The 16,538-nt window shown below is 44.0% G+C and overlaps 1 protein-coding gene across 4 annotated transcripts in view; it reads right to left on the bottom strand.

Moving 5' to 3' along the window:
- Nucleotides 1–16,538, bottom strand: part of LOC137431634 (protein TANC2) — a 384,138-nt gene that overhangs the window by 58,256 nt on the left and 309,344 nt on the right. For all 4 annotated transcript variants that reach the window (XM_068123171.2, XM_078782260.1, XM_068123170.2 and 1 more), the window contains 2 exons: nt 10,539–10,712; nt 9,923–10,016 (listed from right to left, as the gene is read on the bottom strand). In XM_068123171.2, coding sequence (XP_067979272.2) covers nt 9,923–10,016; nt 10,539–10,712 — 268 coding nt within the window. The remainder of the gene's footprint in view (nt 1–9,922; nt 10,017–10,538; nt 10,713–16,538) is intronic.

Raw genomic sequence — 16,538 nt, 5'->3', positions numbered from 1 at the left:
AAGATGATGGCAATAGAGCCTGTGATGGATGCTGTGAAGAGGAACAGGTTGAGATGGTTTCGTCATGTGTTGAGGAAGGATGAAAATGACTGGTTGAGAATAGTGATGGAAATGAATGTAGAAGGAAGTAGAGGACGGGGAAGACCGAGAAAGACTTGGCTAAAGACGGTGGAAGAAGATATGCGGGCAAGGGGGTTAACAAGGAGAGATGCAGAAAATAGGGCAAAATGGAGAAGATTGTCATGGGGACCGCAAGGCTAACCCCCGCTCCAGCAGGGAAATTGGCCTTAAAATGCCTGTTGTTGTTGTTGTTGTTGTATGTGAGATGACTTGGATGTTACCTACTGTATACATTAGCATCACCATTATTAACTCACGTACGCACATATACAATAACCAATCACAATGTACTTCTGCACATCAATACATGACTACTATGGAGTACTGTATTTCATTTCCTTGAGTGGGTCTGTTTGGTCTTCTCTTTTGTGTCCATGCCTCATGATGCTGAAGATTCTATATGGTGTCCCACATAAGACTGAAAGATAAATACTCTAAATATCTTTAACACAAACTATTTCAATTTTAATAAAACCACAAATATTTAAAATACAGGCCTGAGTACAGTACATGATTCCACTTGAGTTTCTCATTCCTGCTCGTTTTTCTTTCCACGGGTAGATGATGACATCATGACGACTTATAATGCAAGGCAGTGCTTTAAATTTGCAGCTCGTGGTTTTAAGAAACCATCCGGTAGTGGTTGTTCAGCACTTTTCCAACAGGATGAATGTAGCCGAAATGAGTCAGCACCACATAAACTATTTAGCAAATAGATTGTGATGTCATTGAATATGCCTAACTATTTCCACCACAAAGGCCTCAAGCCAAAACATCGAGCTATCAGGAGACAGCTTCATTTTACCCAGAATGTGCTGACATCTCTTCCTGTATACATTGTCCAGGGCAGACAATCATTGCACAAATGTTGAGCATTTGTGTATAGATGGAAACGCAGTGAATTGAAAATGGAAATGCATGGAAATAGCAGTCTTAACTGCTATTTTTACAGGTTCTACAATAAATATATCAAAAGTTAACTTTGAACCGCCCTGGCCGACAGAACACAGATAGTTTGAAGCATTCTTTGTGTCTAAATTCCCATGTATAATCTTGTGCACAATCCCATGGGCACACCCGGGGTGTGGTTTGTAACCTTGCCTGCATCATAGCTTATGATGTCCTTGGAACATCTCCAAATAAAGTCCGTGCAGCAGACATACTTGCAGCTGAACATGTGAAAAGATCTCATCTCATAGGGTTTTGAAAGAAGCAAAGCTGCATCCTTACGAGCTTCGCATTCTCCACGAGATTACCCAGAAGGATCAAGCCGCTCACACGCCATTTGCTCAAGACAAAATGATTGGAAGGTAATTGAAGAAGGTGACACTTTTCCTGACCATGACTAGTTCAGCTGCCAAAAGCCCTTGGACAGGATCTCACACAAGTGAATAACCCTATTTTAGGATTGCATTTCTGAAAATAGTCCATTTCCCAGGAAATGTGACAAAATGTGGTGGTTTTCTTTGTGATGTGTGAGAGGAGTTAACAAAGAAAATGGACACAACCAAACTATTTTTAAAATGCTAAACTATGTTAATGATTCATGCCTATTTTCATGGAAATCCTTCGATATGTTTTGATATTGTGGCGGTTACCTTATGTGCAGGTAACCGCATGTGGCGGTTACCTTATGCGATTACCTTATTTGGGCATAATACACGGGCACGGGCCTGTTGGACTTGTGGTTGTGCGGACGTGACGCACGCGCAGTTGCCGGAGCCATGCCCTCCGAAGAGGGCTTTTGGCTTTATATAAGCATGCTGACTTCCGTTCGAGTTTAGTGTGCTGGATCTTGCTGTTACAATAAACCATCTTCGAACCCTACGAATGGCCTCGTTCTCTCGCCTTCCACGACTCCTAAACTGGTGACCTCCGACTGCCCCCGAACGGATTCGGGGGATGCGAACGAACACAGCAAGCGCGCCCTAGCCAGGGAAGCCACCTAAGCTGGTGAGGCCGGCTTCTCCCGCACGGCTTCGGGCGCAGTTTCGAAATGCCGGAGTTTCGGTAATGACGACGGCCATGACTATGAGGTTCGCGCACCACGCTCGGCTCCTCCTCTACGACCGGAGGGGCGAACCTATTCCAAGACCCTCCGAAGGCACGGCTGCTTCGTCACCTTCGCGCACACTGATGTTGGCGGAACGGCTGTTTCGTCGCCTTCGCGCACGCTGACGTTAGCGGCACGGCCGCTTCGTCACCCTCGCGGAACTACACCTACAACCGCAACTACTTCTCCGACCCTGCATCCTCGGGAGGCCCGCGAGGAACCTCGGCAGCCTCCCCCGAGGCCTTGACCAGCCCCTCGGTTGGCTCACCCGCTTTTCGCGTGCACCGCTCGAGCCTTCTCGGCACTCCACCCGCGACCTGCAACCTCGGGAGGCCCGCGAGGAACCTCGGCAGCCTCCCCCGAGGACTTGCCCAGCCCCTCGGTCGCCTCGGCCTACGCATAGGCCCGTGGAGTGCATTCTGGGGGGACGTATGTGGCGGTTACCTTATGTGCAGGTAACCGCATGTGGCGGTTACCTTATGTGATTACCTTATTTGGGCATAATACACGTGCACGGGCCTGTTGGACTTGTGGTTGGGCGGACGTGACGCACGCGCGGTTGCCGGAGCCACGCCCTCCGAAGAGGGCTTTTGGCTTTATATAAGCATGCCGACTTCCGTTCGAGTTTAGTGTGCTGGATCTTGCTGTTACAATAAACCATCTTCGAACCCTACGAATGGCCTCGTTCTCTCGCCTTCTGCGACTCCTAAAATATATTGAATAAATAGGTTGTTTTTTTAGTTTTATGCAGGGCCGTCCAAAGTTAATGCAGGGCCGTCAGTTAAAATCCCACATGCTGCATTGATACGTTAATTATTTATTACGCCGTTGCAATTCATGTAAGAGTACACCGACGTCTCCAAATGACACCATCCTACACCATATGGGTGCAAACTCCTCTATACACCTCAGATTACCGCATTAAAGATATCATTCTTTCAAAATTATTTATTGCCTCCGCTACCGAAAGGTGGATGGAGGTTATGTTTTCATCCCTGTCTGTCTGTTTGTGAACAGGATATCTCAAACGGTTGTGGATGGATTTTGATGAAATTTGGTGGAGCGGTTGGGTATGTGACACGGACGAAATGATTTGGTGAAAATCTGAATAAGGATTCGGATATGGGAATTATTAAATTTTTAAAGTGATTCTTCACCATTGAGAGAGGGCAAAAAACGATCTATAGTACGATATCTCAAAAAGTTATGGGTGAATTCGGATGGAACTTGGTGGGCAGGTTGTGTGTGTGTGACAGGAAAGAATTGATTCGATTTTGGTGAAGGATCGAATACGGATCTGGATCCGAGAATTTTTAATTTTCAAGTGATTCTTCACCATTGAGTGATAGGGCAAAAAACGATATATAACATGATATTTAAAAAAAGATGATGATTTGTGACATAACTTGGTGGATGAGTTGGGAAAGTGACAAGAACAAGCCGATTAGATTTTGGTTCAGGTCAGAATCCAGATCTGGCCTATTAGTGGATATAAATTGTAAACTGTTCACAGCCTGGCGGAGGAATTCTCTCTACCGAGTGCCGTTCTAGTTTGAAATGAGTTAAGTGATACGCTACTGTTGAATGCACCTGATACTTTCTGGGTTAATGGTGAAGCCGGAAGGATTAAATTGGATGCCATGTCTGCTTTGTGGATGTCAAAGATTCCATCGGGATATTTCAAACAAGATTAGGATTAGTAGCATGGCTGCAACAGACTGTAAAAAAAGAATACAAAATATAAATAAATGGAAGTCACCGTCAATGGTATGTGCAAATGTAAGAAAGAAGGAACGGTACTATACAGGTAAATTCATCATCGGTAAACGTTAGGCCACCTCGACATTCTGGGAATTGCCGAAAGAGATTCAAATCACAGGTTGACAAGTCTTAACTGTGGAGTGGATGATTTAGAACTTCACGACCCATCTCCGCTTGAGTAGAAGAGATATTTGCTGTGTGAGGGCAAGCATTACCATGCAGTAAAATTACGCCCCGAGGCAGCTCATCTAGCCACCTGTGCCTTGCTTATCTCACTTCATGATTGTGTAACAAGCCATTGAAGGTTTACCCACATTCAATAAATCAACATTATTAAATCGTCCCAAAACACTCTTGCCACAAGCTTTCTGGCTGATGGCTGAACCTTGAATTTTTTGGTGATGGGGAGCAAGAAGGTCTCCATTCCATGCGCGCTCACTTTGACTCTGGCGTGAAATGATGGGCCGAGGTTTTATCACGTGCCATTATCTTCTTGAAGAAATTCCTTCCAACATTCTGCAAGCGTTTCAGGAGTTCTGATGTAATGGCCACACGAGTCGACTCTTGATCAAACATTAGGTCCTTTGGCATGCCCCTTTCATCACCAACCTTAATAGATTTCAGGTGAAAATGATTGACTATTCCCACCCTTCCAACAATTACAAACAATTCTTCTGTAATTTCATGTATAGTCATCCAGCAATTCTCCAAAATTAGCTCAACATATTTAAAGTTTAAATGAGTGGCAACAGTTGATTGCATGTGAGAATGCACAACAGCACTCGCCAATCCATGGCCATTTTGGAGCTCACGGCACGAAGGGAATACAACTCAATGTAAAAGACATAGATCACTAAATTGTGCAGTCTTCTGTGAATTTAAGCCGTTTTGATATTCTCCTTCACGGATAACTTGCCCCATATGCCACCTGCCAATTAGGTGGCTTCAGCCGCGAAGGGTTGGGTGTGTCGCCGGTCGCCACAGGAGAAAGACATGGTCTTCATTGGTCTTCAACTCGATGGGATGTTGATTTGGCCTGCTTATCCCACCCATATCTTTTGGCAGCCGGCAGAGGATGGCGAGCCATGGCCGAGTTAGACCAGGCCAATGGCTTTCCACACTGTATTAATGGTTTGTTACCTAGGTTTCCTGGCATGTCTAACAATCTTAGAGGCCGAATGATAATGTGTTGGAGCATCCTGATGATGGGTGCAGATCCTGTGAAGCTCTGGTGACTAGCACCAGGAACTGTAGCAGGACAGGTCTATTATACCTACGTTGCACAGCACATGTGCCTTGATTAGTTGCACGGCTGTAAGCCGCCATCTTTATTTTACACAGAATGTATTGACCAGCATTGATGTCACTTCCGGTGTAAATTATTGACGGTACACTACAATTGCACATTTCCGCATTGAACTGCTATTTTTAGATTCTACAATTTAAAAAAAAAGTCAACTTAGAAGCACCCTCGTAAATGGAACACATCTGAAATAATTTAAAGCCCTTCTCGTGTTTATATTCCCTTGTATAATCTTGCACACACGCATTCCTGGAGAGTGCTTTATAAACGTTGCTTGCCTCATAGATAATGTTGCCATTATGATGTGATAGTTTCAATTACTGCACAACATGAAGCCATACTCGTGTCTCTCATTGTGAATTTGCAACAACTGAAAAAAATAATCTGAAAACAAAAGACAGGAAATTCTGGGAATAAAAAAATTAATATTTGGCATTCATTTAATTTCTTTTCCTTTTACTTAATTGTGTACAACACAAAATTAAACAAAAAAAAACAAAACTGCAGGCATCATCAGAACATCGCGTCTCAAAACCCAGGTATATGAATAATGCATTAACCATGGCAGCAAAGACGACACTTGATCCACTGGAAATGCATTTCGTTTGCACATATATTGTCTTACACCAAGGACAATTCTTTTCTGCAGCCCCCGTTCACGAAAGGCCTGACGTTGACATAATGAAAAATTTGGAGCAACAGGTCGTCAAAACGGCAAGCCAGGTTCAATGAATTGCTTAGCAATATATACATTGTTTGCCTAATGGCAGCAGAAACAACAAACACATTACTTTGGACAAAGGTCCCAAATGGGGCACAACACTATCAAGGAAAAAGTCAATATGGCTTCCTAACCCTTTATGCTCGTTGCCACTGAGCTCGAAAAGCAAAGACCTGCCATCAGGAGATTCCAATTCAAAGCTTGATATGGGATTCATTGAAAGCTGCCCTTTAATATAATGACGACAACATTTGATTTTAAAGATTCTTATCACACTTGTGGGTAAACGTATAATGGTTGACATCACTAAATGGCTGCACAATGATACGCCGGGAATTCAACAATGTATGTTTCAGATCAGTCCCAAAATCAGAGAGCACAATACAGAAAAGGTGGAAGAGAGGATTTCATATAAAAACGAGAAAGAGCAATCGGAGATTGCAGACCCTCGCCAGGATGTTTTCAGTAGTTTCTTTAAGGCTTTTGTGTAAAAACAAATATGGCGGCCGAACCACGTGACCGATGACGTCATCATCATTATTTTTCCAACCAATTTATCCCAAGATAACGCTCAAGAAATTTCATCTTGATCGGATGAAGTATTGTACTTGTCGAATTATGACGTCATAATGGAGGCACATATGACATCATCATTATCATATGTTATTCCACATGGAGAGTTCTTTACAACGAGCCATGTCTCAATTTTTTCGATGCAGCGCTTTTGGAGATATAGAGGTGCAAAGTTAATCGGATATAGAGGTGCAAACCACGTGACCTATGATGTCATAATTATCATTAAAAAATTTTCCAGGTGGAGTTGCACCTATGGTAAAAATTTCCTGTCAATCGGACCAACGGTTGCAGAGAAAATCGTATTTATTCTGTGCGGACAAACAAACAAAAAGACAGACAGACGGGCAGACAGGCAGACAGACAAAAAAAAAAAATCACTCGTAGAGCGTCACTTTTTAAAAGAGAACAAAGTAGAATGGCACTCTGTAGAGCATCCTTTTGACTTCACAAATAATTGGTGGTTGAATTCTGTGACCTGATATGCAAATCATCTTCAAATTTTAAGTTAATCGGAAGAAAATTGAAAATTTTAGAAATTTGGCCTATATTGATCTCAAAAATAGTTGGTGGTTGGTTTCAGTAAGCTGATATGCAAATCCTAATTAGATTTCAAGTTAATCCGCTGAAAATTGAGGATTTTAGCAATTTGAAATGGTTGTTGACCTTTGGCCTATGTTGACCTTTTGGCCTATGCTGATCTCAAAAATAGTTGGTGGTTGGTTTCAGTAAGCTGATATGCAAATCCTAATTAGATTTCAAGTTAATCCGCTGAAAATTGAGGATTTTAGCAATTTGAAATGGTTGTTGACCTTTGGCCTATGTTGACCTTTTGGCCTATGCTGATCTCAAAAATAGTTGGTGGTTGAATTCATTGACCTGATATGCAAATTATCTTCAAATTTCAAGGAAATCGGATGAAAATTGAGGATTTTAGAAATTTGAAAAAGAGTGGTTGACCTTTGGCCTATGTTGACCTTTTGACCTCAAAAATCTATAGGATTTTGCCAGACCACGAACTCTATCATTTGGTGACGTTTCGTGAATATCTGTTTAAAATTGTGACCTATAGGCAAGTATAAGTGAGCGGACAGACAAACACACAAACACACACACAAACCGGAGTGATCAACATACTTGCAAAAAAATATATATATATTTTTGTCAAGTAACAAACGGACTCAAATGCAATACCCTCTCCTCAGGTGAGGGTAATAAAGGAAATAAAGGAGATTTCAAAACAGTTTACGTTTTTGAACAATGCACAAATGTAAAAAGTAAAGAAATACATATCATAACCCTCTCCCACACCCACCCCCACACTGCTCCAAATTGTCATTTAAATGAAACCAGCCCTACCGGCTCAACACACATGCCCCACCCTCACCCCTTAGAGTGATGGGTGTTGTTTACAAACCAAAACTCGAGGGGTCCAAGGGATAAGAAGACGTTTTCCTATTGATCCTAATAACCTTATCAAATTGGGAGAAAAATGTGAAACTGTCAGAAGCATAATCATGTTTCGTAAATTTGAAAATAAAAATGTAGTAATATTAAGGATACATGAAGTATATTCCTTCCACTATTCAATTCTTATCGTCTAATCAGCCAATTGTGCGACCAAAAAAACCCAGCAGAAACCCACTAATTGGAATGACTCGAGCAAGCTCGATACGGTCTACCTACCTACTTGCAGTCTCAGACATTTCATCACAGGAAACACATTTCTGTCAATAGGCTGCCAAAAACAATATCCAGCACACTGCATCACCCAGGACACAACTAGTGTTTAGCTACATCTCCTCAGACAAGTGCTACAAACAGCATATTAAGAAAACGGTGATCATCTATCTATAATTCCAGTAATCTCTGTGTGTATGTTTGTATGTTTGTATGTTTGTATGTTTGTCTGTGACCGCTGTTTCTCGACAACCACGGGTCCGATATACTTGAAACTTGCCAGGTATATTGCTGGGGACCTGAGGATGTGCCTTTTCAAGGTTTCATATTAATCGGACAAGTAGTTACCGAGCTATGGCGATTTCTTTACCAAACTCCGCAAGCCGTTCGCTTTGGACCAAACCATTTCATGTAAATAGAGGGGGGGGATTGTCACCGTACTCGCAAGCCGTTCGCTTTGGACCAAACCATTTCATGTAAATAGAGGGGGGGGATTGTCACCGTACTCGCAAGCCGTTCGCTTTGGACCAAACCATTTCATGTAAATAGAGGGGGGGGATTGTCACCGTACTCGCAAGCCGTTCGCTTTGGACCAAACCATTTCATGTAAATAGAGGGGGGGGGATATAATTTTAGATATATATATAGTACGGGCATGCCCTAGTTAAATTAAACAAGGAGAAAACGACATAAAATGTCATAGCCCCGGTGATTTTGGTAATTTTGCTATACGAAGTTAAAGGCCGTCAGTCGGCCATATTTGGTCGGATTACAAAACAAACTCTTCTGTATATGTATACTCTCATGTGTTGTCTTTGTGCTAAGATTGAATTAAATCGGTACATGCATGTCCGAGAAATGGTTGGGGACACGTTTAAGTAACAAAATGGCTGCCAGTCGGCCATCTTTGATATGATCTAGAAAGAAAATGACGTGCATATGTAAGCCATGATTCATTATCTGTGTGCCAAGTTTGAACAACGTCGATAAATGCATGTCCGAGAAATGGTTGAGGATGTGTTCAACATCGGGTTTTTTTACAACTAAAATGGCTGCCAGTCGACCAGTCTGTCCTCTTTGATCACGAAAAAAATGATGTGAAAATGTATACCACAATGTCTTTGTGCCAAGTTTGAACAAAATCGGTCCATACATGGAGCTATGGTCTTGGATGGGCATACGGAGGAGACCCAATCCAGAAGCCCCCGTTTTGGACGAAGTTGAACGGGGACTAATAATGCATTCTTAGACCACATCTTACGTGTGTTAGGTTACGTTACGTTACGTGTTAGAATATTAGGTTATTATATTTATTCATATGCAGAATGCGGTTGATTGGCTGCATCATTTTCTGGGGGCAAGGCTGTGCCGCTGATGCAATGCCCCCTTTGCAGCACACTGGTACTCATTTTGCTGACCTTAGAAGGATGACACGCTGAGTCGACCCACCTGGTGTTAATTCAACAGCATGACAGGTGCTTGAACTCAAGACCCGAGGATCTTAAGCCATCCCCCTTAACCGTTAAGTTAACACCAGACTCAATAGTATGTTGATACCAGTTATTAATTTTTTTAAACTGTGCTTAAAGTTACTTTGGGAAACTGGAGAGGATCAAAGAAAGAAATTTGTCGGAGCACGTTGTGTCGTTGCACACATTGCAAGCACGTGCCATAAAAGTGAGGATGAGAATGACACCTTTAATTCTCTTACCGGTCTCGCCCCAGAGTGAGTCCACCCCATTTGCAGACAGGCTGCTCATGCTGTTGTCATATGACCAAAGCAGGCTCAGCAGGAAGCGTACAATCTGCAGAAAAAGTTTTGCTTCAATAAGCAATAAAAATGCTGTCAATCCCCAAGCAACCCATCCTTCCTGGCCCGTTTCCTTTACACTGTCAAACACCTGGTGAAGGCCTTTGATGATCTTTTGCACAAAAGCATAGAAGCAAAACCAAAATAATGCAAAAGGTAATTTTCCCCATGCTAGTTATGTGAAGAGCTGTGGCTTGCGTGAAGCATGAGAGAGAGAGTTCAGCATGGCCATTAAAATATATACAAAACAAATTCCATAATGCAAAAACACTGGCACCATCAGACAGGTTGAGATGGAAATGGCTTGACTTGCATCCAAAAATTTACCCTCGAGGGATGCATCACTTGAACAACATTGCTCTCGGAAGCTTGTTGGCCTTCATACCATCACAAAAAACTTAGTGTTGACTAAATAAATCTCACAGAAAAGTTACATAACCTGACACTCAAATTCCTGTGTGAAAATAATTTCAAAGAAATGGCGACAGCAATGAATGACAACCTCCTTTGCACCCACCTCGCAGTGCCCATTGCTTGAGGCAGCTGTCAGGACCTGCTGTAAAACTTGGCCATCATGAGTCAATTTGGAAGACATCCGTTCTGCCTCAAGCAAGATTTGCACCACCTCGTGGTGACCCCTCAATGCAGCGTGCACTAGGGCGCACTGTCCAGCGCGGTCCATCTGCGCAATCTGCGGTACAAGGGACACACTGGTGAGCAGAGTTGCTTCTCGCATCTCTCTGCAACTCAAATGAGCGAGCAAACAAGAACATGTGACAATGAGAAGAATGCCAAAATTTTAGGTGACCATTTCATTCGTCGAAGCAAAAACAAAAAAAAAAACACAAAGTTATTATTTTTAGAAAGTATATTTATGGAGCAGTGTGTAAAATGAATGAACTTGCATCTGTGCAAGAATGTGCATCTATCTATCTGTGTGTATCTGTCTAGCTATCTGTATGTCTGTTTATCTAGGTGTCTGTGTGTATATCTGTATATCTTATCGATATATCTGTCTGTGGCTATTTATCTATCTACCTGTCTACCTGCCTGACAGTCTGTCTGTTGAAAGAATGCCCTTGTGTAATGTCTGTGTAATGCAATTTTTTATTGTCTGTCTGTCTATCCATCTATCTACCTGATGCAAGAACACGTGATTGATGTAAGGATGTACTTTTGCTTTTATGAGGGAGAGGGAGGGGGGAGAACAGTAGGTGGTGTTCGGAAGTGGTAGGGAAAACAAAGACGGGATAGAGTTGGTTGGGGGAGGTTTAGGCATTAGGGAGGATAGTTGGGGGTTGTTGAGGACTTTTGGTGGAGGTGTGGGGGGGGGGGGAGGAAGGGGTGGGGGAGGAAGGGGGTGGGGTGTTGTGGTGAGTGGAGGAGTTGAAGAGCCATGGTGGGGAAGGGGTTTGAAGGGTTTGGCGCAGGAGCGGAATTGAACCCTCCGGGTTGGCAGAGCGTCGCACTAGTGGGAGGAGGTATGACAAGTTATATATATATTTAAAAAAAAATACACCACCTCTGGGAGAATAAAGACGTCAGTAATACAGGACTTTAGAAATGATGACATAATCCACCCCCAGAATGCTTCACACACATACGGAGAACCCCTTTGCAGCAATGTTGATTAGGGCACGTAAAATAGATCATGTGTGCGAGATAAAGTTGTTGTTGTTTTTTGTATGCACAGTTAAAGCTTGTAGAAGACATACGACACAGCACCGATCAGGACACAACATAGCAAAAGAAACAGCAGAAAGAGAAGGGGAGAAATGCCAACAGCGGGGCTGAGGGACAAAATAGACGGAGACTGACAAGCAAGGGATGCGGGTTACGATGAGGTGTAGGGGAGTGAGGGAGAGTGTAACCCATTCTGGGGGAATTGTACCATCCAGAATTCCTGGGGGATTTAACCATTCTGCTATTCTGGGAAATGAATCCGTCTATACTTCTGGGAGAATTAACCCATCCGTAATTCCTGGGGAAAGCAATCTAGCCGTAAGGACGGGTTATTTGCGAGTATTAAAGACGTTAATTAAGTCAGCTGACAAATTAATACATTCCTGAGATTGAAATGAACATATGGTTTTCACAGGTTTGACAGTCCTTCGGTTTCGGGGAGGATAACAGTGTTAAGGAGGATGATGTTTTGCGGTAATCTCTGAAGGTGAAAACAACAACAACAACAACATGCATTTTAAGGCCATTTCCCCTGCTGGAGCTGTCATGGGGACAAACGATGCTCCGCACATCCACCGAACCATTCACATTTCCACCCTTTCCAGCCTTCGATGCTGCTCTACATTCATGACCCATGTCTCGCTCCCATAAATCATAACACTTCTCACACATGCAGCATACCCCTTTTCCTTCAGCTTCAATGACACTCCCCTCCTCATTAGCACGCCACTCAGTTCCCGAAACTTCTTCCATGCACATCTCACTCGAGCAACCGTTGCCGAGTCTAATCCGCCTTCTCCATTCAGCATGTCTCCGAGGTAGCAAAATGTTTTCACACCTTCCAGCTTCACGCCGTCTCCAAGATCCAACTCAACATTTCCTCCATCTGCAGTTCCCTCTGTGCACACCTTACATTTGAATGTAGCTGCCACACTGGCTAATGACCCTCTCAGACCACTACATTTTTGATGAACCCACTCAGCGCACGTTGTACATTGAATGGAGTTCACTGAGACACCCTTCCTGCACACAGCACATGGCCACTTCCCAGTTCTTTCCACCTCACCACATGCTTTACCACTTGCCATCACCTTCATCTTTCCTATATTCACCTTCAGACCTTTTGTCTCCATACATTCCTTCCACTTGTTCATCTTTTCCTTCAGTCCATCCATACTTTCCGCAATCAACACCAGATCATCTGCATACAACAACTCCCACGGGAAACCCTCCTTTACGTTCTGAGCCAGCACCTCCATCACAGCTACAAATAGTAGTGGACTTAGTACCGACCCCTGATGCACTCCCACCTTCACGTCAAACTCACCACTGTTCCCGTCCTTACAGCTGTGCGTGCTCTTTTGTACATTGCCATCACGACTCTGATCAACCATTCCTCCACTCCTAACTTCCTCATTGCCCATGTCAATACTTCGCGTGGAACCCTATCGAATGCTTTCTCCAGATCAACAAACCCAAGAAACAACTTCTTCCTCTTCTCCATGTACTTCTCCTGCAACTGCCTCACAATAAAGAGCGCGTCTGTCGTTCCTCTTCCTGGCATAAATCCAAACTGCATTTCGTCGATCTTCACCTTCTTCCTTATCCTCCTCTCCAACACCCTTTCCAATATCTTCATTCCATGCTCCAATAACTTTATCGCTCGGTACGAGCCACACTCCAGAGGGTCACCTTTCCCCTTGTATAGAGGGATGAGGGTACTCATTTCCCAATCCACTGGAATGCGGCCTTCTTTCACCACCAGATTACAAATCTCTGTCATTCTCTTCACACCCCAACTTCCTGCTGCCTTCAACATATCTCCCACAACTCCCGTCGGCCCTCCCGCTTTTCCACTCTTCATTGCTTTTATCGTTGGTGTTGGGCTAGCGGCTAGGGTGTCAGCTTAGGATCCTAGGATCGAAACCCGGTCGATCGGTGAATTAACGCCAGGGGGGTTGGTGACTCAGCCTGTCATCCTTCCGAGGTCGGCTAATTGAGTACCAGTTCACTGGTAATTCCCTGTTTGTCGTTAAAGGCGGCAAAAAGGGTTGGCGTCAGGAAGGGCATCCGGCCGTAAAACAGTGCTTCAAAAAGGGGACCGAAAAACAACAACTACCACGGTTCCCGAAAAAGGCCAACCCCCGCTTGCGGGGAAAAATGGCCTCTAAAGGTGGTTTTTTTTTTTTTTTTTTTGCTTTTATCGCTTCCTCAACTTCCTTCTCGGTTATCTTCTCTGCCGGTCCTAAAACTGGGTTACTCTCAATGTTGCCATCCCATTCATTCTCTGTATTCAACAACATTTCCATTAGGGTGGAGTAAAAATATCATTAAATTTTTTTTTTTATAAGCTAGTATATGGGAAATGTGCCAAATGACCATAGAAACAATCCTGCAAAATTATAATTATTTCTGACCACTCCTTCATCACCCTCAATCCGATTGAAATTTTGGCATATTATCGCATTTCGACATGTATCGCATTTCGTGATACATGCTTTGATCCGCCATTGACCACGAGGTGACTTGGAGAAGAAGGGGGGCGGGGCGCCAGAACAGGGTGTGGCCCACCCCCACGTCATCAAAGGCGTGGCCACAAAGCCCTCAGCCAGCCAAACAGGGCAGAGGAGCGTCACCGAAGGGGGTGGTTTGGTGAGCTGCGTTGTGATACGCACCCCGTTTATATTAGCACTGGCTGGGACTATTTATGCCAGGTGAGACGATTTGCTGCACTTGGGCGATTGCTGCACTCCTGCCACCCCCCTTCAATTCATGTGAGTTCGTTCGTGTTGTTTGTGCTGTCTGTCTGTCTGGGGAACCCTAAGTTAAGCCTGTAATAAGTTGTTTTTGTTTGTTTTCAGAATGATGGCGGTCACAAGAGATCAAGTTACATGCGTGATATTTGGAGCTCCACGAAACATCCAAACTAACGTTCTCCCAACGTACGCTGATGTCATGAAAGGATACCTTCAATCTCGGCAACAGCTTAGGACGGAGAATGGCAAATACCCTTCATTTGGTGACATATCTCACAAACTGTGCTATGAAATTCAAGAGGTATGGGAAACGGCCTCTCTTCCAACGGTATCGCACACACAAGCGATTGAAAAACTCAGATCTTTCCATGACAAGTACAATTCAATCCTAAAAGTCTACAAGGGAAGAAAGGATCAAGCCACCTACAAACAACGACTCACAGACTTTCTCGACAAATCTAACAATCTGTTTGATCTTAGCAAATGTAAATGTTCTGACATGGTGTCTAACTGTAACTGCTTGAAAGAACATAAAGTGCCGCAAAAAGAGCGAGAGTTCCTTCAAGACCAGAGAGGACCGAGGAACATGGTAATTGGTGGAATAGATCAAGAAGAGACATCAAGATTGAAGAGGAAAGCGGAAAGAGAAGAGACCAATCTCAAACGAATGAAAACTCACTACGAAGATGCCAAAAGTCAGATTGCTTCTACGTATGACGAAAGCGAAGAAGACTACGCGGATAGCGCGACTGACGATGAGTATATTTCTGAATCAGTTAATCTCCAGAGCACACCAAAACCGGTTCGACAACAGCAACAAATGACGATCTCACTACTTTCGCTCGCTAAAGCCTGTGACCGAACTGGCGTCTCTGACAGATCAGCTGCTATATTAGCTACATCAGTTCTACACGATCTCGGCGAAGTTTCACCAAAAGACCGTTCTAAAATAATTGATCGCAGCAAGATCCGCAGAGAACGTAGCAAAACTCGAGAAGAACTTCAAAGTGATGTCTGCACTGTCATAGAGGGACTATACTTTGATGGCAGGAAGGATAACACCATGACTCAGGTTCACGGAACTGACAACAAGAATCACCGAACAACAGTCAAAGAAGAACACGTCAGCATCATCGCAGAACCCGGTTCATCATACTTCAGCCACACAACTCCATCATCAGGATCCAGCAAAAGCATTGCAGAGTCTTTAGTCGCCAGTCTGAAGGAACGGAATGTGAAGACAGAGGACATCAATGTAGTCGGGTGTGACGGCACTAAAGTGAATACGGGACATACAGGAGGTGTTATACGACAACTGGAAGAAACCTTCAATCGTCCACTGCAGTGGCTGGTATGTCTTCTTCATGCCAATGAACTTCCGCTGCGGCATCTGTTCGAGGAACTCGACGGCACAACTACAGGCCCGCGTGGATTCTCAGGACCCATCGGAAAACCTCTATCAACGTGTAACGAACAGCCTGTAACATCGTTTACAACAGTGAAACTGAGTCAGGCATTGCCGAATGTGGACCCGAGAGACTGTAGTACAGACCAGCGATATCTCTTGGAAATGTGCAATGGCATTAGCGAAGGTGAATGCAGCGTCGATCTGGCCCTACGAAACCCTGGATGCCTGAATCACTCTCGGTGGCTTACAACAGCTAATAGAATACTCCGACTGTACGTCAGCGTCAAGACACCACCCGAGAAGTTGAAAACCATGGTGACATATATCATTCGAGTGTATGCTCCAATGTGGTTTTCCATCAAAGTCCACTCGTCATGCAAAGATGGAGCCAGGCACATCCACCAGATGATCGTCAAGTCACGATACCTTAGCGCTAAACACAAGAAGATCGTTGACCCTGTTATGCACCGCAACGCGTACTTTGCACATCCGGAAAATATACACCTGGCCATGATAACTGACCATCGACCTCAAATACGAGAATGGGGCTTGCGGCGAGTGATGAAAGCCAGAGCAAGACAGACACGACGGTTCAAGGTCCCCGCTAAACTCAACTTTGACGCAGTGGAGTACTTCGACCTAATTGACTGGGGAGCGTGCGCCATCTCGG

This window comes from Myxine glutinosa, chromosome 7 (assembly GCF_964187855.1).
Source record: "Myxine glutinosa chromosome 7, kmMyxGlut1.1, whole genome shotgun sequence".
Classification (NCBI taxonomy): Eukaryota; Metazoa; Chordata; class Myxini; order Myxiniformes; family Myxinidae; genus Myxine; species Myxine glutinosa.
The sequence above is the reverse complement of the archived record's forward strand: the minus strand, read 5'-3'. Positions and strand labels throughout refer to the sequence as shown.